Genomic DNA, 25,791 nt, shown 5'->3' on the forward strand with positions numbered 1-25,791 from the left:
GGAACCATGTCGGCCATGGGGACTCTGGCGTTTGACGAGTATGGGCGCCCCTTCCTCATCCTCAAGGACCAGGAGCGCAAGACGCGCCTGATGGGGCTCGAGGCGCTCAAGGTGAGCGAGGCGGGGCGGCCGCCAGGGCCGCTGGTTCGCCCGTGGGCCTACTCTGGGTGGGCCGCGCCGCGCCATGCCATGCCATGCCGTGCTGTGCTGTGATGTGCTGCTGAGAGGGGCAGGAGGACGGAGCCCCCTGTGGTAAGGCGGTGCCCTGCTCTTCGGCAGCCCCGCGGATGGCGCAGGGCGGATGGAGCCCAGTGTAGGCCCGCAAGCGTGGGAGGGATGGAGGGAGAGGAAAGACATCGCCCTCGGGGCCGGGAATCCGCGGCATAGCATCCGTGCGGTCACCGTGCCGTGAATCCGCCCCGGAGTTGCGGGCTTTTGGGGCCGTAACCCCGCAGGTGGTGCAGCACGCCCCTCCCCGCGGCTCCCGCAGCCCCTCCCTGGGACCGCCGCCCCCCGCCCGGCGCGGCCGCTGCGGGAAGGCCGGGGCTGAGAGAGTCGGCACCGTGTGAGAGTGCGGGTGATACAAATAGCGAGGGAAAAGCGGAGTAAGCATTGGCACAGGTTGTCCAGGGAGGCCTGTGGGTACCACATCCCTGGCAGCGTCCAAGGCCAGGTTGGATGGGGCTCTGAGCATCCACCTGAGTGGAAGGTGTCCCTGCCCCTGGCAAGGGGTTGGAACTGGTTGATCTTCAAGGTCCTTTCCAACCCAAACCATAATATGTTGATTCTATGATGAGTAAAATTGCACTGACTTCTCCTTGTAGAGTTGCCTGCTCCTGTTGCTGCCCTGCTTTAAACATGGATGCTGTCGCTTTGGCTGCTCTGCCTTTGCATGCTTTAGCAGAGCCAGCACAAGCAATGCAAGAAAAACCATAGGAAATGTTTCTGGCATAAAGATAGTACACATACATTGATGTCTTTTTTTCAGTCATAATTTGTTGTTCTTAGTTGAATTACAGTATTTGCGTTACTGTATCTTTCTTAACTTATTGTTGCAATTTCAGAATGCATGGTAATGATTTATCTTCTTTTTCCTTTGTTTTTTTAGTCTCACATAATGGCAGCAAAGGCTGTAGCAAGTACTCTAAGAACATCCCTGGGGCCCAATGGTAATAATGAAACACTTCTACTGGTTCTCTCTTAGTAATTGTTTTGAAGGATTTTCTGGGTTTTCCTTCATGCTTTGAACATGTATTTTTAGGCTTGGATAAAATGATGGTGGACAAGGATGGTGAGGTGACTGTGACAAATGATGGTGCTACCATCCTGAATATGATGGATGTGGATCACCAGATAGCCAAACTTATGGTGGAGCTGGCTAAATCTCAAGATGATGAAATTGGGGATGGAACTACTGGAGTTGTTGGTAAGAAAGTATTTTAAACTTAATTAAGATTTTCCAGTTTTAAAATCAAGTTTCTTCAGCTATTTTGAGAAATTTTATATGAAGTAACAGTAGCTTTTCTGTAGCAGTTCTTTAGAGTATTGCTGCAGTGTCCTTTTAGGTTCTTGTCTTAGAAATGCTTTAATCAGACACTTTTGTGTCTTTTCTAAGTATTTTAAGGTAATGCTGAGAGCCCTCTTTGTACTTTAAACATTTTTCTGCATAGTTTTCTTCCATAATCTTCTACCTGTCCTGCCTTGGTGCCTGTGCTTCATTTTGGTCTTAACATTAATGGTGTTTTCTTTCTAAACATAGCAAGTAGGAGGTTGCTTAGAGTTACTTTGTTATTTAGGAAACCTTGAACTCCTATAATATTACAGGAAAAAATGAGAAACCATGCTTTTTAATGTGTTGATAATGTATTAAAAATGATGGTCCAATCAAGAGTGAAACTTACTTTAATTTTTTTTTTGTAGTTCTGGCTGGAGCATTATTGGAACAGGCTGAGCAATTACTAGATCGAGGTATTCACCCCATCAGAATAGCAGATGGTTATGAGCAGGCAGCCCGCATTGCTATTGAGCATCTAGACAAAATCAGTGACAGCTTTCCAGTTGATCCACAGAACATTGAGCCTCTGATCCAGACAGCAAAGACGACTCTGGGCTCTAAAGTGTAAGTCGCAAAAACTTCAGAATATTTAAGCTTCCCTTGAAAACTCTTTGAGTGGAAAGGAGAAATCCTGTTGTTTTGATGAATTATTAAATTGTTTGCGTTGTTGAAGTGCTGCTGAAGGCCCTCTTATGTTTCATTTTGGCTAATTTCTCAGTGGACTCATGTTGTGAATCCTTTGTCTCTAAATGGTCAATTCCATAAAGTTAAACAGCGCAGAATTAGCTTCATTCTAACCTGTTAGTTCCAGATTTCTACATCACAGCAAATTCCAAGAGTAATGTAAATTTCATAAAAATAATTGTTTGTAATATTTCAGAGGTTTCGTCTGTTGTGGGGGTTTTTCTCCTAAAAAAATCTTACCTCAGAATAGTTCCATAAGTTTATTTTCCTTTATGGATTCTGTGTGTAGTTCAGACGTTGGAAGGGCTTCCTTTGCAGGGCTGTCTTAACAGTGGTTTCTGTCATTTGAATGCTTATTGGTAGTTAGTGCTCCTCACTGTATCGAGACTATGTCCACAAAGGCTGTTTACACCAACCCTGTTGTGTGTTCTGTTTTCTGCCATATCCAGCACCTTTTATTTCTGTGAACAAGCAGACAGGACCCTTACTTCTAACGTAGAGTGCAAAAGTTTCTAGCTATAGTGATACTTTCTGCTGTTTGAGATTGATAGAATCACTTTTTTTTTTCCCAAATTGAAGAAATGTAACGCAACTTAATTGTATTTTTTTTTAAACGCAGAGTTAACCGTTGTCACAGACAAATGGCAGAAATTGCCGTGAACGCCGTACTGACAGTAGCAGACATGGAACGTAAAGATGTTGATTTTGAGCTGATCAAGGTACAAGGCAAAGTGGGAGGCAGACTGGAAGATACACAGTTGGTTAAAGGAGTGATTGTGGATAAAGATTTCAGTCATCCACAGATGCCTAAAGTAAGTGATGTCCCTGTGTGTATCTGTCACGTGTAATGGCTTAAATAAGATTGTCTTCACATGCTATCCTGGCATTTGTTTAATATTTAAACAACCTTGTGGTTTGGCTTGGCTTTTTACGCATGTATCAACAGAGGAAGGGGAGGGCAGTGTGAAATTCTTCGTGTTGGAAGTTTAGAATTTACAATAATATTGAGAGATTATGGCAAGGGGAGGAATTGCTGTCCTACTAAGTGAGGACAATTGCAGAGTTCTACATTAAAGCAGAAATAATCATCCATAGTGTGTGATAGGCTTAATATGCTTAATGAAAGTTAATATCAAGAAGTGTTTCTTAATCTTTGAGTTTCCACGTTGTGCTGTTTGGAACACCCCAGAAACTGTCTTTGTATTATATTTAATATAGATAAGGTCTCCAAGTCTTTGGGCAGTGGGCAGTGTACTGCAAGAAAAATGGAGGCAACTAAAAATTTCTGTTATTCTTAACTATTTTTCTAGCTTGTGACACTGTTTATTCTGTAGAAAAAAGGAAGACCAGTGAAAAATATCAGTCACGTAGTACTTGAAATGTTGCTATAAAAATTATTAGTATTCTCAGTTGTCACTGTGGATAGTTTCATTGAATTTTTTCCTGGTTTTTAAACATTAAACTATAAAAAGACATCACTGTTAAAGATTGTTAAGGGCTTAAGCAGTGTCTAATTTATTCTAATAGGGTTACAGAGATTATTGACGGAATCATTTAGTTATAGTTAGTTCCACTTGAGAATAAGTTAGATGGTCTTTGCATTTCCTCCTATGCCCATGTTTATAAAGATATGTCCGTAAGTTTTGCAAATATAAGAAAGAGGTGCTAATGAGGTCAAAACTCAACTTTTTGGTTTTTTTTGAATTGCACAGGAGCTAAAAGATGTTAAAATTGCAATCCTTACTTGTCCATTCGAACCGCCTAAGCCTAAAACCAAACATAAGCTCGATGTCACATCTGTGGATGACTACAAGGCACTGCAGAAATATGAAAAAGAGAAGTTTGAAGAGATGGTGAAGCAGGTAGTCTTCAGGATTATTTCTGTTTTCTTTGTCTTTTGTAGCCTTTACACAAAATAGCATAATGCATTGATTTATTCCTGGAAATGCCTACTTATAGGAGGCAACATACAAACAATTGTAGTGCTATGAATAAAAGTTAAGTTTATGTAAGAAAGAGATACCACATTGGTTTAAAATATATTTTGATCTCTATGTATGCCAGAGGGTTCTTCTTCAGAATTCTATTTTGAGAAAATTACGAGAATTAAAACCACAAAGAGATTTTTTTTCATTCCTGTGTTAGTTCTGATCAGAAGATTGATGATTTTTGTTGCTTTCAGATAAAAGACACTGGTGCAAACCTTGCTATTTGCCAGTGGGGTTTTGATGATGAGGCAAATCACTTGCTGCTCCAGAATGAGCTGCCTGCTGTTCGTTGGGTTGGTGGACCTGAAATAGAAGTAAGTAAAATTGGGCTTTGTACCAGTTGTCAAACATTTGTTAAATAATAGGCTGTAACAGCTAAAACTTCAGGCTTTCTGGGTAGAACTGCATAGTTGTGTGCATGGGTGGCTATTGGAGAAAAATCATTGGGGATCTATGGAGGAACATACAGCGAAGGGGATTATGGTTTATAATTGCAGTTTATGTATATGACTTCAGATGTCTAGGAACATTTCTGCTTCGGTCTTGCAGTTTGCAGAAACAAAGCATCGCCTGAAATACTTTCAAGTGGTGGGAAGATAAGCTTTTGTAGTAGGCATTTGACAGATTCTTTTTCACTATTTTTATGTTATGAAAAACACAATGGAAAAATCTTAACTGATGGTTGTTTAACTTCAGTTAATCGCCATTGCGACTGGAGGACGCATTGTTCCTCGCTTCTGTGAACTCACACCAGAGAAACTGGGGTTTGCGGGTGTTGTCCGAGAGATCTCCTTTGGAACGACAAAGGACAGAATGCTTCTCATTGAACAGTGTCAGAATTCCAGAGCTGTGACCATTTTCATCAGAGGAGGAAACAAAATGGTGAGATGCTTGGTTTGTTACAAATGTTTGATACATAAGTTGCAGAATGTGTAGTTTCTTTCTAAAGAAGAAATAAAGCTAATAAACTCTTGATTTTGTCTACGTTTTCCTTGCAGTGTGGACAAATAGAAGGTATAAAGGGTTGTAGGCAGTCATGACTGTGTGTCAGAAGTCACTTATTAGATTCATATTCTGTGTTTTTAAATAAAAATTTTGCTCCCTCTCTACTAGACCGTATAGTTCATAAATATAGAAATAGTTTTACCTGTGGATTCTCTGTTTTTTTTCTCATGGGTCACTTTTATGAGTAAATACTAGCATCTTTGAAAGATTAGGTTTTATTGTAGACCTAGTTGTAACACTTCTGATTTAGTCCATTTAAAAAAATGAAAAATAAAAAACTCAAGCCAAAACACACCCTACACCTCCCACCCTCCTAGAACGAGACCATTTTAAATGCTTATGTACTTAACCTGGGATTTGGTTGTACTATTAGCACTAAATTCTATTTACTATAGGTCAAGTCCTACTTTGAGTGAAAAAACTTAGGAAAAAAGAACGTATCCTTAAAAGTTCTTTAAGGAAGCAAACATACTGCTATAAAGGTTAGCATAACTTGTTATGTTCCTCCTCTGTAACCACAGAGCTGGATAGCTGGATTGACAAATTCTGTCTCGATGCTGACATACTTGTCCTGGTGGCAAATTCTGAATCAACATTGACGCAAACTGAGAAGCAGTTCTTTCACAAGCTGAATGAACATCTGTCTCAGCCCAGTATATTTATTTGTTAAATATTTTTGTTAAATGTATGTTGTTAAATATATAATGTGTTAAATATATGTTAAATCCTCCTACATCTGTTGAAGTTGGGAGATGACAGAAACTGCAGTTGAAAAAAATGTTGGCATTTAAATCTTGGTGTTTTGTGTCTTGTAAATATAGCAGATTAAAAACCCTACTACGCAAGTTTTTATCCTTCTTAATTACAGATTTAACAAATAACACTGAAATGATACATATATTTTTATTCTTTCTTTGTCACTGGATGTCTAACATTCTGTATTTTGAAGTAATATAGCAGCAGTAGAGCTGCATTAGAGCCATGAGAAGATCCTACAGTTTATTTCCAGTTTTCATTTCTGTATTAGGAAATACCTCTTTATAGCCTTGAGAGGTGTATATTGTAAAGTACATGCTTTTTATAATTCCAGATCATTGAAGAAGCAAAACGTTCTCTTCATGATGCACTGTGTGTAATCCGGAATCTCGTTCGTGATAATCGTATTGTGTATGGTGGTGGTGCAGCTGAAATTTCTTGTGCCTTGGCAGTCAGTGAAGCAGCAGATAAGGTGAGAAAGGAATAGTTAAAACTGTCTTTAATTTATGAGGGATTAAGTCTGCCTTTAGAGATTCCAGAAAAACATCAAAGATCTTCCAAAACATGCATGTTGTGGAACTTTTTGACATTCACTGATAACCAGCATTAAAAGTTTTCCTTCCCTTCTCTGTAAAAAGTCATTACTAATACTATTTTTCCTTTTATGATAAGAGCAGTTTAATTTTTTTTTTTTTAATTTGCAAGTAGTTATCATCCAGAGGTATTAGCTCAGTTAATTTATTCCCAATAAAATCTGCATGTTGTGCGTATATATTTTATAGCTAGTATAAAAAATCTGCTTTTACTAACATTGGTATTAATAGCTTCTGAATTCAAATTTCTTTTCCTCTAGTGCCCATCTTTGGAGCAGTATGCTGTGAGAGCTTTTGCAGATGCCCTGGAGGTAATTCCCATGGCACTCTCGGAGAATAGTGGTATGAATCCAATACAGACTATGACCGAAGTGCGGGCTAGGCAAGTGAAAGAAAATAATCCAGCCCTCGGCATTGATTGTTTGCAGAAAGGAACAAATGGTAAGAACTGCAGTGTGGAGAAGGAGTAGCTTATAAGCTTTTCTTTCTCAAAAGCTCAAAATGCTTACTGTTTTTTTTTTAAACAGTTTCAGTTATTCAGACTCTTGCACCTTGTCATAATAAATGGGAATGCAGGTGGAGAGATACATACATGTCTACCAGGAAGAAAATATATATTGCTTGAAAACCTTTATTTGGTGGCAAGATTAGTTGAAGATGTGTGCTGACATTGTGGCACAGGAAAAAAAGAAGCTACTCTCATAATGAGATGAGCAGGCTGTGTTTTAAATACCGTAGTTTTAGTGATCCGGTTTACACTGCAGCTCTGCAAATAACTGAGGTAAACAAAAGGCTGAAAATATTTTTGTATAGTGTTGCTCACACCAGTAGGTCTGCATATATAGACCTGTAACAAGCATGTGAAGACTAAGGAGCCAGTGTATAAAAACTTATTTTCTTCTGGATGTACACTTTTCAAAAGAACAGGGTAAAGTGCAGAATTTGTCAATTCATAACCTTTCTTTGATTAGGTGTTTCTGTTTTATAGCATTTGAACTTGCATTTCTTTAGTAGTTGCTCAGCCCTTAAGGTGCTTTCAGTATATCTGTATAGAAACTGTGCTTTTCAAAAAGTAATGTAGAATGGTGAAAAGTTACAGTTAGGGAAGAGCTAGTTGGGAAAAGAGTTGGATCTTAATGTCCCAAGATCTTTGGTAAGAACCCAGATGTAAAACTAATTTGTACAAATGGTGTTTGTAAACTACAGTGGCCAAGAGTAATAATTTCAGAACGTTCTATAAAATTGCATGGAAATTACTACTTCAGGTTAAATATAATATCTAGACTTGAGGAGAGTGTCTAATTCTTCTGCTTTCCTTTGGCAGATATGAAACAGCAGCATGTTATAGAAACCTTGATTGGTAAGAAACAGCAGATTTCTCTGGCGACTCAGGTTGTTAGAATGATCCTGAAGATTGATGATATCCGTAGGCCTGGAGAATCTGAAGAATGAAGGTTGAAAAGCAAGAAACATTAAGGGGCCACAACAGTAGCGAAGACAGTAGTATACTGATGCTTCATCTTCAGCTATTTATTTTGGACGCTTTTTGTTTCACATACTGTAATGGCTAATTGTTGGAAATAAAACACAATTTAGCACTGGTGATTTCAAGACTTCTTTCAGAAGTATTGGTGCATCTTTTCTTAGACAAGTGTGAATATTCATAGAAAACACTGAATGTATAGGGAAAAAACATAAATAATGCAGCAGTAAAATTCCATGGGTCCTTTTCCATTGCTCCTGCAGCTAACTGTTAGCTGCTTATGAGCAAAGCCCACAGTCTCATTTTAAGAGGTCTGTCACTCTTCAGTGAAGCAAGCAGAAATTATTAAAATAAATTTTCATTTCATTATTTATTTACTAATTATTTTAGCCTCCAGTAATTCTCATATGTTAAGTATATCAAGTATGAAGGTTCAATCTGAAGATTTAAGGGAACTGTATTTCATGATTCCAGTTGCTTCTATTTTTTTTTCTCTTTTTGGTACCCTGTTCCTGATTTATGTGTGAGGAGGTTTTTTTTCAGGAGTAAACACATCCACCTAAGTTTTTTTTCCCCAGAACTATTTCTATAATACCACAATTGAGAGCGTTTACTTCAAAGTTCCCCTGTATGATCTTAGAATGGTAGAGTAAAATTGTTAGTTTCACAAGCAAGGTACCTTACTATCAGCAAGAAACAAGTGGTAGACCAGAACCTAATGTACAAATTTTTTTGCATATTTCAAAAGCAAGGGAAGTATTGTAAATATCAATTCAGCATTACTTGTGTTACATTTCACATGCATAGTTTTAAATTTTCAGTGTAGTGTAGGACAAAGGAAACTTTTTCCTGGTTACTGTTTTCTAGCAGGTCTGATTCTATGTTTTTTGCTGTGACTATACCTCACTTGTGCCAAGCAATGAGTGTTGATAGAGGGAGAAGGGTAGAAACAGCAAGTTTAGTTGTTGTGGGACTGGTTATATTCCTAGAACTGTTTGAGGAAAATCATGCAAAGCTTTATTGTCATTGTTAGTGAGTAGTGGATGTTTCCTTGTTACTCTTTTACCTTTTCCCAACTTAGCTTCATTTATATGCAGTTCACTGGACAGCAACAGTTATTCAGTTTTACTGCTGCTGAACTCTGGCATTCTGAATCAGTTCAGGGTTGTAAGTGTGAATCTAAAAACCCATCAATACCTGAGCTCATGTAGAGCCATCTCTTTGTTCACTAACACAAAAAAACACCAGGTGTAGCCAGAACTTAAAAGGGAGTAATGTAGTTGTACTGATGTACCCCTTTCAACTCAGTGAAGTTGTACATGTGATAGAGAGGAAGTGAGAAAACAGTTATTCCCATTTTACTAGTTTTTTCTTACACCTCCTGTCCCCTGTAGTTGTGGTTTAACCCAAGCTGGCATCTAAGCCTCACGGAATCACTCAATCACTTCTTCCCTGATGCAGTGAGGGAGAAAATCAGAGTAAAAGTGAGAAAACTCATGAGTTGACATAAAGACAAGTTTAATAGGGAAAGTAAAAGCCAGGCAAAGCAAAGCAAAATAAGGAATTCATTCACCAGTTCCCAGGGTTAGGCAGGTGTTCATCCATCTCCAGGAAAACAGCTCTATCACACGTAACAGTGACTTGGGGAGCTTTGGCATGCGCTATCCCTGGGGCTAATTCAGGTCACCTGGGGCTAATTCAGGTCACCTGGGGCTAATTCAGGTCATCTGCCTGGTTGTGCCTCCTCTCAGCCTCTTGCACACCCCCAGCCTCTTTCCCATGGGTCAGGGACAACGTTCAACAATAGCAAATATATTGGTTTCAACAGTGTTTTGGTCACAAGTCTTAAAGCACAGCCCCATACCAGCTATGTGAAGAAAATTAATTTCATCACACCCAGGGCCAGCACACTTGTCTGTCCACATTGGTGAATCCCATTACTAAATTATTTCGGTTTCACCTATCAACTCTTTTTCAGTTACTTTTCCTTTGGCATGGCTTAGATATTGTGACTCCTCTGAGATGCCAGGAAGAAATGGACAGTACTGCACACCACTTTTGGATGTCCTGAGTGGAAGATGTAGAGCAGGCACAGGAGGGAGAGGTCCATGCAGGCACTGCTGCAAGTGGCCAGGAGGAAAGTTCTGCAGATGTGCTCTCCAGATGGTACCTAGGGTTGGCTGACAGCAACTGGGAGCTGACTATAGCGTTGGACAGATCATCAGCAGGATGAGCTGGTAGTCTATAAGAAGGTGTGAGCTGAGACCTGGTCAGAACTTGGTGGTAGTATGTTGGGCTTGGGTGGTTTTCTTTTTCTTCCCAGGGCAGATTTTAACTGTAATCACTGCTTAATTCAGAAGCCTCTAGGAACACAGGACAATTTATTTTGAAAACTGAAATTGTGGCTTTGCTGATCTTACTTACGGAAATAAACATTTTGTGCTCTGTATATAAATATTTTTTATCATTTAAATAGATCTTAGTATGGGAAGTCTGAAGCTTGGTAATGGAACTTTGACAAAATTGTAAGAAATTTAAGTGGTTAATTTTTCAGAGGTTTGTAGTTCAACATATATAGCATTAGCACTGTCAGTCATGGCTGCATGGAGGCAATTGCAGGACAAATGGCTTTCAACACAGCACGCAACACGCAACTGAAAGTATTAAACCAAATTAATGAAACCAGTGCAGCTCAAACTGGTACACTTTTGTGGCAGGAGTAATTAAATTTGTGTTTTGACAGAACAATGGGAATACCTGTGTTGGGACTTTGTGTGCGGGTCTGGTCAAACAAAACAGTAAATGTATCTAAATAATGACAAGGTTGTGGGAGACGAACACTGTCAATGTTCAAATTAATAATGGTGCGTTTGTAACCATTGGGAAATAAAAGCCTAGTCTAGTGGTGTGTTTGGAGCTGCGGGCCCCAGTCCCTTCAAATACTACTTCCTTACTCCAGGGAAAATGCGAGGTTCACCACAGGAGGGCAACATATGCCTATCACTGCCGTAGCAAACTGTATCCAGGTTTTTTAAAAGCGAGGTGAGGCAGCCAGCTGGTCTTTCCCAGTATCGCTGACATGGCACATATATGTCAGCAAGATCTGAATCTTTCTGAATTCCCCTCCAGGGCTCAGTGACTTGAGCTAATTTCATGACTGGCCCTGTGTCCTCGCTCACATCCAAGTTTTCACATCTTCCTAGGACCCTCACCAAGCCCTGCCTCTATGTTACCAGCCTCATTTCTTATTCTCTCTTATTGTGTTCCCAAGCTTTGGCTCCTTTCCTCCTCTGATCTCTCGCATCTCTATGCTGACCCAGTGCTTGTCTGTGCGAGCACACAAGGCAAGGCTGCCAAGAGCACAGTGCACAGCACAGCATGTAGATTCCTCTCCATCCCTCCTGCTCACACCCAGCCTGCAGCAGCTGTGGGGTGCAGTGGTTCTGAGCTCAGGGTCATGCTTCTGAGCTTAGAGCTGAGCTTCTGACTTCGAGCATGCCACAGTGATTCAGAGAAACCGGGTTTGAGTGGATTTTTTTTTTTTCAGGAATAGGGTTAAGCAGACCTGTGAAACAAAATTGTTGTTTCTCTACAGCCACTTCTTATAACTAACACATTTTTCCTTTGTTTAGGAAAAAAACCTGCTGTTTGACCATTTCTGCACACTTCATGGGGAAAGATGCCTCATAATGTGAGCAGTTCCTGTCTGAATGATCCAATCTGACAAGCTTGCAAATGGAGTCTTTAGTGGAGCAAGTCAAGCAGTCTTGCTAACACTCTGCTAGCTATCTTGCTAATATCAAGACACCTGAATATCAGGATACCTAGACCCAGACCTACCTAAACTAAGCTGGGCAGCTCCAGAACGTGTCAGGGCTATATGTTTTTATGCTACATCTGTACAGAAAAGAGGGCACCGTGGAAGTTCCCCTCTGTGGCAAGATGGCATGAGTGTCCCTTGCACTGCTAAAAATTACTGTTACATTGGCCATGAAGATGGTTATTACATTCTCTGGGCTCAGTTCACCATCATCCAAAGAGGGATGATTCAGTTGTGAGGTTTGGGTCTGGGACACTAGCCTTGTATGTTCTCCCTCTCCATTTCACATCTTGGAGGTTTTCCCAGGAACTCTCTGCCAGGGAACATGGCATGTTCTCACCATGCTAAAGAGCTAATTAAACGGACTGACAGTGTTTGGTTTGTAAACAACTCATCTCTGTGATACGAGAGAGACAGTTTGCTAAACTCAAATGACTATGGAGTAAACCTTTAGTACATTCTCTGTAACACAGACTCTGTGATTCCTGCCTAATGTACATGCACTAGAATCTGCATCCTCATGAGATTCCTACCTGAGCTATTTGGGACCAGTAGTTGTGTTGTGTTGTGGTGAGGCTCCTGCCTTGCAGTGCTGAACAGCAGCAGCACAGGCACTGGTCCCTGCCAGCTCTCTGGTGCCTGAGTGCTCGTTGAACATGGGACACTGCTGTCAGGGCCTGAGTGTGCTCCCCTGGCTTCCCACACCAGGGGATTGGCTACTTGTCACCTTAATCAGACTTCTGGGGAAAATGCTGGGAGTGAAAGAGAGCTGGGGAAAAGCTCTCCCACTTTTGCTCCAGAGCTGCATTTAAGCTCAGCCCATGCCCTTGCTCCTTGGCTGAACTGTCTCAGCTATGCTTGTGCCTTGCTGATACTGATGCTGGATTGACTTCCTGGCTTGTCCTTAGCCTTGCCTTGTCAAGTCAGACTTGCCTGATGATCTTGACTTTTCTCTGACCCTGGTTACTGCAGCTGGACCTGCTCTGCTTTTCTTGCTTGGGTGCAGTGATGTTGAGGAGCTCTGGAAGAGAAAAGTGACTAGAAGTTGTCTGGAAAGAGAATGTCAGGAGGCCATTGAAGGAGTCCTTACTCTTTGGCACAGGCAGCTCTCCTGCAGTGTAAAAGCAAGATCTAGGAAAGCAGAAGTGGAGTGAGCAAAGGAAAGCTGGGGAATCAAGGAAATCAGCACTTGATTATAGTGAATGGTGGGCACTTGGAACTTTAGTCAGGTAAAGAAGAACAAAATATTAGAATTAGAAAACAGATATCAGTATGAGTAATGCTATCACTTTGCTGAAGACATCAGCTCTCTGGGATGGGGTACTACTATAAGCTCTCTTGCTCTCAAAAAAGTCAAGCAGCTGTGAACACAGGATTATAAACACTTAGTGTGTATTCTAACTCTTTTTATGTTTGCAGTAGGGCCCATAATGGGATACAGTGTTTTCTGCCAACAAGAAAAGATCACAACTGCTTCAGCTTCATTTTGAATTATCCCGGTGCAGTGTTTAAGGAGGGAGCAGCAATGAGGAACTTTAAAATGCTATGAGTGAACTATGATGCTAGACTTGGTGACTGTTGTGTCCCACTCCTACAAAGAAGGGAGCACCCAAGATTCATAGATGTATATGGTCAAAAAAGAATAGCAAAAGCCAAGAGGATCCAGAGAAGAAAGCTCACAAAGTTTTATTAGCAAAACACACTCAGCATGGAAATTGATAAATGTTTTGCCCCTACTTTCTAATAATAAGACAAACAAAAGACTAAAAGGAAAGAGGGAAGAAGAGGAGAGTGAAAGAGAGATCATAAAAGAGAAGAAAGAAGACCATCAGCCAATCCAGACGACAGATGTCCAGAGTCCTGAGGAAGCCACCCAAGCTTTGTGGAGGCACCTTCTAATACATAATTTTTCCCTGCCCTGGGATGGGGTTTCTTACTCTTTGTGTGAGTGAGCATGAGCAGTCCATTCTTCTGGACCTTTCTGGAAACCAGCTGGGAGTCTTTGAGGGTCTTTTGGTGGTCTTGATCCCCCTCTACTGGTCTTGCCCACTCCTTGACCCCACTTCTGCGCTTGTGCTGTCCTGTGTTGTGCAGTCTTCATGGACCAGAACAGAGAAGTTGGCTCCAGAAGGGTGCTCTCCTACATCAGTACTTCCAGGCACATCCTGTTCTAATTGTCAGCTGCAATGTTCACTGGTGTTTGAGGCAGAGCAAAGCATTAACTCCTCACTGCTCAGTTACTCATTTGAACTGTGGTCATGTCTCAGGGATTCCTATTCTACTTAACTGATGCTTCACTTCTTCTTTGCTTCCATCCAAATGATGGCAGATTTCTTTCTTCCTTCTCTCCGTGAACTGGCTGCACTGCCAAGGACTATATATTGCCTTCCCTACACTCCAATGTGTAGTTTCATTCTCAAATCCATGGGGGAGAAAAATCTATCAAGGACCACTACATTTGAGGTCTCCATTTATCTGCAGGCTCCTCCTAAGTCAAAATCTGCTGAAAACTGGGCATCGTTGTCACCATATACTTGACCTGTTCTTATAACTAATTTTTAAGGGACAGGATATTAGATAAGACGAGATGTTTAGTAAGTATAAACATTTAGGAAGTATAACTATGTTGAGGCAAGCTCTTCAAACTTTGTGCTATATAGATAAAACTGGCTGAGGTAAAGAACAAGGAGTAACTGGCTAACGCTGGTGGACTGGTAGATAGATTCTGATTCTCATAAAGCATTTGTCAAAATTATGTAGTTGTCTAAGACTTTTAAAAAGGCCTTTAAATGTACTTCTTTTCTTGGAACACAATCCAAAGTTACAGGAAGAGTATATTCTTCCTATGCCCTAAGTTCTGGCAGAAAATAAATAAAATTGTTTTATGTTTGGGTCAATATTGTATCAGTTCAATAAGCAAAAAACTTTAGCTCAATAAAATTTACAGAGATGACACTAAAGCAGCATTGCTTTCCTTCTCTAAATATTTTTATTAGTTGGATATCAAATGAACAATCTTGAAAAGATTTCCTTGAATTCACATTTAAATTGAAATTAACACAAATATTTAAAACTCTGTTTTGAATTTAAAGATTTTGTGATTTCTAATAAAGTATAATACCTTTTTAAACCATGTGAAAACCCCTAAGTAACTAAGCTGATTCCTAAAAAATGTCATTTATTTTTTCACTCCAGATCAGGAAGGAGTGGTTTCACTGCTGGCACAAACAGAGCCCATGTACTCAGGGGACTATCTAGTGTCATCTCAGCTGCTCAGATCTCAGGGTATCAGGGCCTCAGACTATCTCAGTTTCAAGAAGCTGCTTTGATTTACGTGCCTTATGACACCTAGTTCTCAGAGTATCATTAAAAAACCCTGCCCAATACAAAAATTGCTGAGTTCCCACCCTCTAACTGAACTGTCTCGTGGTGAAATTCTCTACCAGCTGCTCATATTCATCACTCACTGACCATCCTCATCATCCAACTCTCAAGTGAAAAGCCCTGTACAATCTCCTGACCTTTCTCCCACGTGTACACCACTGACTCCTCAGCTGCCTGCTGCCAGGTGTGTGTACCCGCAACCCGCTGGCAGGAGCTGATAGTCCCCACACTCATCTGGGTTTTCCAGTGAACATAACACTTCTCCAAGGACCACTGAGCCACCTCTTCACATGCTTGTCCCAGGTGGTCTCTGCTGCTCTTTGAATATGAGTCTTGCTCTGAGCTGACGTTAGCGGGTTTCTTGTTTTCACATCCAGCTACTGTGCTGGCTGGCATTTTGCAAGTGCCTTGACTAGACGCTTAGATATGAGGTCTTCTCATTAACACGTCTGTTGTGATTGAAAGAAGGCCAAAAGCCGGGAAAGGCAAGTTTCCAGCACTGCATTTGATTTATGGGCAGCGCTAATAGTTAAGGTTAAGTGAGTGCAAGTGCTAGTGACAGGCAATGAGCACAGAGGGACAGAAGGTAATGTATGGCAATGCTGGGGAAGAAAGAGTGACTGAAATGACTGAAAATCCACTTAGGAAACATCCTTAGCTGAGTAACTTTGGCACAACATTGCAATGGCACATCCTCTTAATACTTGCCATGCTGCCTTGCTTTTTAGCTATGTTGACTCACTCCCTAAGAAAAGCTACTGCTACAAATCCCATGGAAGCTCCATTTCTGACTCCTCAGGATCTGGGTCAAGCTCTCTCTCTCTTGCTATTTCGTGCTAGGATCATGCAAGTGTCCACAAGGTGGACAGATGAGCACAGCCTTGCCTTCTCTTCCTTGACAAAGTTTTCAGCAATTTCTTCTCTTTTGCTAATATAAAAACTATGTAACCTCCAGCTTCTGATTGTTTAGGAAGAGTAGAGAACAGAAAATATACCTATTCCAAAACTGGGCACTGAATATTAATGTTTTCGAGTAGAAGTGCAAAAGCTAACAGAGCCAACAAAGTTCAGTGGCTGTTCAGAAGTGATTTCATTCCTTGGCTGAAACTAAGCATGGGAGAAGATGAAACTTAGTTCTGGAGGGAGTAGTTTAGAGCTGGTGGAAAACAGGTCATGTTACTAAGTCCCAGGCAAATCTGGATTCCTGAGGCAGGGATTATTGTGGGTATGGGTGTTTGAATCCTTGGCACGCTCCCAGCACTGGAAGCTTCAGCTACTGCAACACAGCAGTGTGAGCATCCAAGGGACTAAGATGTAGCAATGAGAATATCTATAGTGAAACAGTCTCTTTAAGGTAATGCAAAAACCAGATCCCACTTTGCTTCAAAAAATTACTCTGCAGATAAATCAGAATGGGGATAGGACAACACACCAGTGACAGTGAGTATGGGATTATAATCCTTACCTCCAAACCTGAGCTGTAGGCTCTGCTCCAGGTCATTAAAGGAAGACGGGCTAGCTACTATTACGGTTTAAGTAGTGCCACAAATGAGATATCAGAGGTATTGTTGAGCACACAGAGAAGGTAATTCAGTGCCTCTGATGTCCTGATTGTCCACAACAGAGACCTGGTCCTGTTGGCTTCTGCTCTGATGTGCCAGGATTTCTGTGAAAGTCAGGACCTGAGTGACTAGTAACAGTGCACACACAGGCTGTGCTCCATCATGGAGGAGAAATACAGAGAGGGTGTGCTGGAAATAACTCAGAATACTCTGTGAAACTTTTGAAATCATTTACGCGTATCCCAGTTTACATACTTACCAGAGTTTACCAGCCCCTAATCTAAGCATGTTAAATTTATCTAGTGTTTGATTTACTCACCTACAGAAAACATATACATATCCTCTCTGGTACTAACATAAATAAATCCCAAAGTGAAGCTATAGGCCTGGAAAGGTGAGATGGTTCAAGAAGGTTATAAAGCCCTTTCTCGGGAACTATTCTCAGCTATTTCCTAATCATACAATACTATAAGGAAAGAATAAGTGTGTGTGTGAAGACAATCAATAAATGACTCATCTCTGAGGCTGAGAAGTCTGCCTGAAGACATGCATTGGCCGATTTTCCATTCTCAAATGCTTCTTTTCAGCCCCAGGACCCAAGGAAGAAATTATTTGCTTTAGTGACTGCCTAGATAGGACTAGTGTGATAGTGCTTGCCTGACAAGCTATATAGAGAGGTGAGTTTTAGTCCTTTAATCTAAGTAGTGTGTCTACGTGAGCTCTTTCCTTGTCTGCAGGTTGATACATAGTAGTCTTTGGTTCTTAATTACAATAAAATGATCTGCCAATGAAATGGTGAGCAGATTTATTTCTGAAGTAAATAAATACATGTTAGAATTACAAAGACAATGAACCTAAGGCTAATGAGGGAGATTTGCAAAGCAACAGCCTTGTGAATAGCATGGAAATTCTTCCAGCATCTCATGAGACCCCAGAATAAAGGAAGGAGTCAGGAAAAAAGAGCTTAACACTATCCATCCTAAGTGACCCTGCATTGGAAATGATCTGGTTTTGCTCTTGGTAAGGAAAGGTTCCTCACCTCTAGCAAAGAGTTTTTCATTTCTCTTTCTTTTCCTTTACCATCATCCAATTAGGATTGCTAATGGGAAAATAGCAGATTCCCCGTGCCATTTTCCTCCAGCCTTAAGAACAAACTGAATGTTTAGAAGCAGAGATGTGAAATCCAATTTAATCCAACCTGAGCATTGGTCCTGACCTGCTACTCTCCCCTGGATTATTCTAACATGTGGGTGTTACCCAGCCATCCTCTGCTAGCAAGATGAAAATAGTCCCATGAGCCACTGAAGAACAACAAAATTTGTATCAGAGCTTGGCAGAAGGAGTAGCCACGTCAAAAACTGGGAACACAGGAGACAGGACCTGGGCCCATACAGGCATTATTGTCCCTGCTTTCCCTAACATGAGGTAAGAAGGGAAGGAGTGGAAAGGAAAATGAGAAGTCAGAGTCAGGACTTGCAATTCTTTGCACTCTGGCAGAACAGTGATATGTCTACTGGTTAAGGAGACCTGAAGTCAGGATTACTGAGTACTGTTCCCAGGCCCAGCCTGCTGGATGAGCTGAGTTACAACTCAAGACTTTGTTTTGTGTCCAAACTTCTCATCAGTGAGGTTTCCACTTATTGAACCAAATTGATTTTTGGTGGTGGGTAGCAAGTTCCCTTCTTGAGGTCCCATCATTCCTTTGGCCAGTGCCACTTGGCAGCCCCCAATACCACATGCCATAAACTCATCTCTCTTCTGTCATGGAAAGAAAGGAAAGGACAGGGGCATCCTATTACAGCCAGGTCTCTGCCAGCCCTATCCAATTCCTGACATGCCTTTGTGCAGCCAGGAATCAGTGGGAGGGTGGCAGGCTGCTCAGGGGTAGAGCAGAATCACTGCCTATCATGGCTCCCACTTCATCCCCATATTTCCATTAGGAAGCAGTACAGAAGAGACCAATCAGTTCAGCAGTTCCTGGGGCAGCCCAGCAACAGTAAACTCAGAGACTGACAATGGCCCCCTTCAAAGACATGCAGAGAATCACCAGGAGGTTCACCTTCCCTCTGCCCTAACCTCCTCCAGCACTGGGAATAGAAGCTGCCCAACCTGCCTGTTGAAGTCCCCTTCTACCCTGCTACCAGCAGTACCCAAACAGCAGCTGCTCTTTGTGCAAGTGTTCTCTTATGTTTCCAGCTGAGTGATAAACAGTCTTGTTGGGACAAAGGCACTGCAGTCTTCTCTGAAGAACTAGGAACAGTATGAGTATGAGAGAGGGGAACCTGATGACACAAGTGCATGCTGCTTCTTGCTACAGCCTCTCAGATCAGTGGTGTAAGGAAATGAACTGATCCAAATGAATAGCACCTTTGCCAGATGGAAGAAAGCAGCACTGAGCACCCTGTATTGTTTCTTGAGAGCATGAAGTCTTACAGAGTTTTGTATTGAGGGATACTTCTTTTACGGCAGGATGACCTCATCAAGGTGAGATAGTGGATAGACAAGTGATGCAAAAACAGGGCTAAAGGACTGAGAAAGATTGAGCAAAGAGCAAGAAAGAGAGAGAAGAGAAAAAGTACCACAGAAGGAAAATCCTTGAAAGTTCCTCAGAGCCTAAGGAGGAAAGAAGTCTCTGGTAGGTTCCTTTCTTCTGCATAAGGGATGTTAGTCCATAGCATCATGAACACTGTAATGTTACCAAAGCCTCATTTATATGCAGCAGCTCTTACCACTCACCTGGGGCAATCTGTACCTTTGAGCATAGCACAACTACTACTGTCATGCCTTGGTGATATGTGTATGGCTGTATGCACCAATGCTATGAGTCCTGGACTAGAACAGGCTTGTGTCTGTCTGTAGTCAGATCATCACATAAATCTGGTGTATTATGAAACTCCTGTAGTCAATCTGTATTGACCAGTTCAAAGGTATGGAGGTCTACCATATGCTCATCTTGCTTAGTTTCAGGGGTTTTGACTGGTAAGCACATCCACACCTCAGGGAACTGACCTGTAGGTGACAAAGGGCTTATCCCATCACAAAGGTACGAGCAATTAAATGTGTTTTGGTTCATTCCAAGAGGGCTGAGCGGCCAGAAGTTATGCAGCAGCTGCAGAGAGGGGTGCAGGGTAAAGCAGAGAGAGGCTCTGCTGAAGGAATTGTCAGGAGTTAAGCCTGCCCAGGATGCCCCTGGGGAAGACAATTATGAGTTAGCTCTACATTTGTCTATCTCTTCAAGATTTACTGTCCTGAAGGGGAAGATGAAATAATATCTCAAGGAAAAGTGTCAGCTGCACCAACTGTTAATTGCAGAACAGGGAATGTGAAAGCTGTCACTTTTTCCCTACCTGGCTTTGGAGAGAGCAGATGCAGCAGATGTCAACCAGCGTCCACACATTTCTGTCCTTGCTCTGTTTTCATCTCCTACTCCACCAGTGGAAGTGAAGGTAACCAGCTGAGCAAGGCACAGGGCAGCACAAGGACAGGGGACTGTTCAAATGGCATTTTGCAGACCATCTGCACAGCATCTCGACGGATTAGTGGGAGGGGGAGACTTTCAGGCCCTGGGATCCAGCCCATCACCTGGAGGTGAATGCTCTTCCCCCCTGCCCCTGCCATGTGGCCCGGGAACTCCGTAAGGAGCCACACAGACCACCAGGGAGGGATGGACGAAAGAGGAAGTTTATTGTGGGGTAGGGGTTTATAAGGCTTTTAGGAGGGTCAAAGGGGAACCAATTACAAGTTCAGGGGCACAGAAAAAACCAATCAGGTAAAAGGTTAACAGCCAATAGGAAGGGGTTAACAAGGACCAATGAGAAACACCTCAGGACATCTTCCTAGGACCACTCCTGTATGGGAGACAAGTCCCTCACAGGAGGTGTCGGGAACACGGAGCAATGACTTTGCAGAAAAAGCAAAAGCCATTTTAAAATCTGTTTAAACCACATTGAAAACTTCTGTTTCTATAACATTCGAGCAGTTTTCTTCTTTTTCTTCACTAGTCCATCTCTGACAGGACTTCTTCCATCCTACATATGGTAAATCCACTGCCACAGCATCTAATCATGGTAATATAACTGCTTTGCCTGAAACCAGCTCTATATAACTAGATGTCAGATACAAACTAAAAAAATTACTGTTTTATCACTCTAAGATAAATTGCCTCCTAAGCACCTCACTTAAATAAATCTGTATAGTTATAGATCATCTCTCTCACTACCCCCTAAGAAATATGTCAGCAAAGCTCAGGTGGAAGCTGCACTCAGAGTTAGCACACAGAAGGTCAAGAGTGGGAGCTGGAGCCTTTTGTGATTCCACCCTGAGACAGGAGCCAGACAGAGACACGAGTCCTTGGTGGGGGGGCAGCTTGTAAACAGCAAAGAGGTTAGAAGTGTAATTAGTCTGTGTGACAACCATGACTACCTTCTGTCACCACCCTGGGTCAGGCCAAATCCCCCTTCCTCCCTCTCTTGCACAAAGTTGAGCCAAGGCCCGGGGCATGAGCATGCCCAGCTGCCTGTCAGCCCAGGGGAAAAAAAACAAGTGCACCCACAGCAACAGACCTATATATGGGCAAGACCAGACTACTGGCTGGTGTGGCTGGCCGTCAGACCTCAGTGGATCCTAAGCAAGGAAGTTTAGGATATGGACTGATACTAGATGTTAGGGAATTTAGCAGTGGTCAATTCTCTTCTTGTGGTCAGCACCGACACAGATAGCCCAGCACAGTATAAGGTGAACTAAAATTATAGTATGGGTAGCAAAGTACTGCGGAACCCAAGATACAAGATGTGGAAAATGCCAAGGCAGTTCATTTCATCTCTCTGTCCAAGGTATTTCCCTCTGGTTTATACATCTTCACCCAGGGATGCAGGATAGAGGTAAAAAAAGCCTAACACCTGAAACTCCATGAGCCATTTCATGCTTCCCCATCAGGGACCAGGTATCTTCTGATCTACTTGCTTTCAATGCTGCATCTCTTTGGAATGACAATGGCATTTTATGACTTCTCAGGGTTTCTTGGCTACAGGCAGCTCTAGAAGACATCAGCTGAGTTGCAGTTGTTGGCTATGTGCCCCTACATGAGTAAGAATGAAAGGTAACAAATTCCCACCATCTCTATTCCCCAGCTATTTTCTCTTTCCATTCCTGTGCTCAGGATGGAAGGTGAGTTGCTCACAACAGGGTCATATTTTATGTTTTTTTATCAAAGCTCTGGCCTGCTTTGTCTTTGAAGTGAAAGTCAAAACTCAAGAACAAGCAGTGTGGGAAGAGGCAGGCACAGGTATCATGCAGTCCTGCATCTGCCCTATCATACTGTCTGGCCTGAGATGCTTTCCACCATTCATTTTTGGTAACTGGTGCTCAACTCTTTTGCAGTCTTGAGACCTGACATCTGAGTGCAGAGTGGACAGGGCCACACAGGATGATCAGCATGTGATCTTGTTCAGGAGACAAGGCTACCAGGGAATGCTGTGGAATACTACTCTTCCTCAAAAACTGCAGTCACAGTCCTAGTAATGATACTTAAGTGGTCTTAAGTGGGAAGGGATGGAAATAACATGGAGCTGACAAGGCAGAAGGAAGGTTATATACTGCAAGCTTCTAGAAATTACACTGGAAGCCTTACTGGTGAAGTCCTGAAGGCTGGGCCTCTGCCCTGCCTTTGGTCACTGGGTCAGTGTCCAATAGAGTGACTTTCCACTTCCTGTAGAAAGAGGAGATGACACCAACCCCATTATCCAACTTCGTCTTATCCTCAGTTTTATGTCCTGAGTCCAGCCTGCGTCACAACACAGTCTATATGTAGAGGATACTGCTGACCTGTGGTTAGCCCAAATAATTTGCCTACAGGTTATCTTTAACAATCAGTATTTTAATTCTGAGATGACTCAGCTGGGGCACTGTTTAACCATTATCACAACTTGTGGCATCTGTCTGAATTTTCACATCACTGTCCAGAAAACAGCTTCCACTTTCCCTTCTTCCTACCAACACTTCCTGTCTGGGAGAAGAGGGACAATTAAGGTATCTGTCCAGCTAACAGACCCAGGCTCAATCCATTGCCCTGCCCCTTCAATACCAAAGTGCTTCCCTATACCATGCAGTCTCTGATCTGCACCACAGTCCCCAGGCCACTGCTGAGTGCAACTATTGAGAAGCCATGTGGACTGCACAGTGCAGAAGACAGAGCAGAATCTGAAGTGAGGTGCACAAGGGGATCTGGAAAGACAGACCACACATCCCATCCCAAGCTATGGGATCCGCACTCTCAGGCTGCATGTGCAGTGTGCTGCAGGCACCAAGGCACTAGGGCCTGGATTCACACTTCTTGCAGTCACTGCAGCCAGAACTCACATCGTGGAGTGAGCTCTGTAATTACCCAATTTATTTCTTCATTCCATCCCAGAGAGGAGTGAAGTACTGCATCTTCCCCTCCTCTTTGGAGCCGCTTGATGCCTCTTTGGGCATGACACCAGATCCACCCCATACCTTGTGCCTACATTAGCTGTAGTGTTGCCCTTTATGGTGTTGGGCTCCTGGCCAGCCCTCCCACAGCCAGCGGCTGCGCGTGCAAAGGGCCAGCATGTTTGCACACAGCTCTGTTCCCTTCATCCTCTCCCAACAGCTGCTCTGGGAGTGATGGGGACAAGCAGATCCTTTTTCAGACTCCCTGGGGATAGTCTTTGCCAGGTCTGTTTTTCGATTGATTTAAGAAATCCAGCTGTAATTATGATCAAGCTACTGAGAAAAGGAGCCCAGGCTAGGGACTTGGCTCAGGGCAGGGCTTTTCGCTACTGTGCTCAAATCTGTGCTTGCCTCATTGTAGCCCTTCCTGCACCACCATCACATGCATGATGCAGTCACAGTGCTGATTTCATCACTTCACTATGCATCACACAAAGTCTGAAGGCTCTGTGACAAAGGAGACAGAGAAACAATCCTGGTCATTGCCCCTCCTCACTGCCATTAACCTCTGCCGCACTGACTTTGTCAGGCAGCATTGAATCCCTGATCCTCATTGTCATAATTGGGTCCTGCAAAAAAACAGCCCTGGTCCTAGTGGCATTTGGCAATTTGATCTGTTTTCCCAAAGAAGTCAGTGTTCCGTCAGCTCATGTTCACTTTAATTTGGATTAAACCCTGAAGTCTTACTAAACCTTCCTTGTCAAGCCAGTTTCTCATCCTGTGCCCAGTTCTGCTGACCACGCTGAGAACTTCCAAAGCAGAGACATCTGGGAGCCCTAAACATCTCCAGCTACAACATAGAGTGTCCTCAAGATGAAAAATGTTGCAGAATCCAAGTGTGGCTTACACCAGACAGGACCTCTGGAGATTGCCTACACTGATCTCCTGCTCAAAACAGAGACATAGCCTTGTCCAATCATCTTTTGAACATCTCTAAAGACCGACATACGCAACCAGTGTTACAAAGTTTGGCCACCATCACCATAAAGCTGTTTTTCTTATGTTTAAATGGAATTATCTGTGTTTCAGTATGTGCACATTGCCTCTTATCCTGTCATCCAGTACAACTGCAAAGACTCTGGCTGAGTTATAGGAAGCTATGAGAAACAACGAGGTCACATTTCAGCCTCCTTTCTTCCAAACTGGGCAAGCCAAAGTTCTCAGCTGCTCCTCACAGGACATTCCTTCCAGCTCTGTCACCAATTTCATCACCTTCTTCTGGGCAAATTTAAGGACTTTCAAATCCTTCCTTAATTGTAGGGCCTAGTACTGCACCCAGCACTCCAGGTGAGGCTGCACCAATACTGAATGCAGCAGGATAATCCCCTCTCTTGACTGGTTGGTGATGGAGTATATGATGCACCCCAGGATGGGGTTTGGGTTCAACTCACACTGAACTGCTGCTGACCAGCCCCCACAGGTCCCTTCCTGCAGGGCTGCTCTCCAGCCACTCCTCTCCCAGTTTATACTAGTGCCTGGAAGTATACAAAAGTGTAAGATCCACCCTGACCCTTCTCGTCTCCAGGCTGAACACTCCCCAGTTCTCTCAGCCTCTCTTCATATGATGGTTTCCTTCACTAGACAAGAACCCTCACTGCTGCAGCGTTGAGGCTTACTTGAATGTGTTTGGCTTCACCCTCATGGGTGCTCTTGGACCTTTCTCAGATTAAAATAGGTCATTATTAGGTGGTATTTTCTTCTCAGTATTCTATACCATAACCAATTCCCCATCCAGTCTTCCTATTTTAGATAGTTTAGCTTGTTACCTTCTTTAACACTTTCTTACAGCCTTATACCACAGCCCCACCAGGGTTCTTTTCTGAGCTGTCTCCAATTTTCCAGCTTTCCCTGGGATCTCCCCATGAGATATCAAATACTGATCACTCATTCCTGCTTCCCATGCTCACATTTAGGCCAACATGACTCTAGTTAGCTGCCTTTGCTGGAGATTCGACCACCCTGGCTGTCTGCCCCTCTTTAGCTGTGCAAGGAGCCCATTAGACGTTTTGACAGCACAACATGAGGAGAACTCTTGAATGTGTTTCTCCTGTCTGTAAGAAAATGTATTTTGTTTGAATATACCCAACTTACCAAGTAATCCAGATCTCTTTGAGTGGCCTGTTCCTTCTCCTGTTTATCATCCTATTCATTTTTTGTGTCATCTGAAGGGTTTTACCTGTAGTGGCTTTTATTTTCCTTAAAATCATGGTTGAAAATGTTAAATGGTTTTCATTCAACAACTGATCCCTGCAGAAAACAATCAAAATACCCAAAGAGCATTCCAAATTGACAATTATTTCTTCTATCCACTGAAAGTTCTCAATCCACTTAATCTATGTTCTATGTACCTTGCACAATGCATTTTCTGAATCAATACAGCATATCATAATTTTCTTTATATCAATAGGTCAGGTTTTACAAAACCTGTGTACCATAACCCTATGAATTTAGTTTATCAAACACAAATTTATTATAAAATTGAACGCTGAGTGT

At 42.4% G+C, this 25,791-nt stretch overlaps 1 protein-coding gene across 1 annotated transcript; it reads left to right on the forward strand.

The window, feature by feature from the left end:
- The first annotated feature begins 2 nt into the window (after positions 1-2).
- On the forward strand, positions 3-8,194 carry CCT5 (chaperonin containing TCP1 subunit 5). The gene is made up of 11 exons (XM_029958911.1): positions 3-111; positions 1,109-1,169; positions 1,262-1,426; positions 1,921-2,119; positions 2,859-3,051; positions 3,952-4,101; positions 4,422-4,541; positions 4,924-5,109; positions 6,323-6,460; positions 6,842-7,022; positions 7,906-8,194. The coding sequence occupies exons 1-11, from the start codon at positions 7-9 to the stop codon at positions 8,031-8,033; spliced, it is 1,626 nt and encodes a 541-aa protein (XP_029814771.1). The 5' UTR covers positions 3-6; the 3' UTR covers positions 8,034-8,194.
- The last annotated feature ends 17,597 nt before the right edge of the window (positions 8,195-25,791 follow it).

The sequence above is a fragment of the Manacus vitellinus genome, unplaced genomic scaffold (assembly GCF_001715985.3).
Source record: "Manacus vitellinus isolate BGI_N305 unplaced genomic scaffold, ASM171598v3 scaffold_17_pilon, whole genome shotgun sequence".
In the NCBI taxonomy this organism is placed as follows: domain Eukaryota; kingdom Metazoa; phylum Chordata; class Aves; order Passeriformes; family Pipridae; genus Manacus; species Manacus vitellinus.

Coding starts and splice junctions, on each gene's coding strand:
- CCT5 (XM_029958911.1), top strand. CDS start 7: ATGTCGGCCATGGGGACTCTGGCGTTTGACGAGTATGGGCGCCCCTTC. Junction 112..1,108: donor TGGGGCTCGAGGCGCTCAAG/GTGAGCGAGGCG, acceptor TTGTTTTTTTAG/TCTCACATAATGGCAGCAAA. Junction 3,052..3,951: donor GTCATCCACAGATGCCTAAA/GTAAGTGATGTC, acceptor TGAATTGCACAG/GAGCTAAAAGATGTTAAAAT.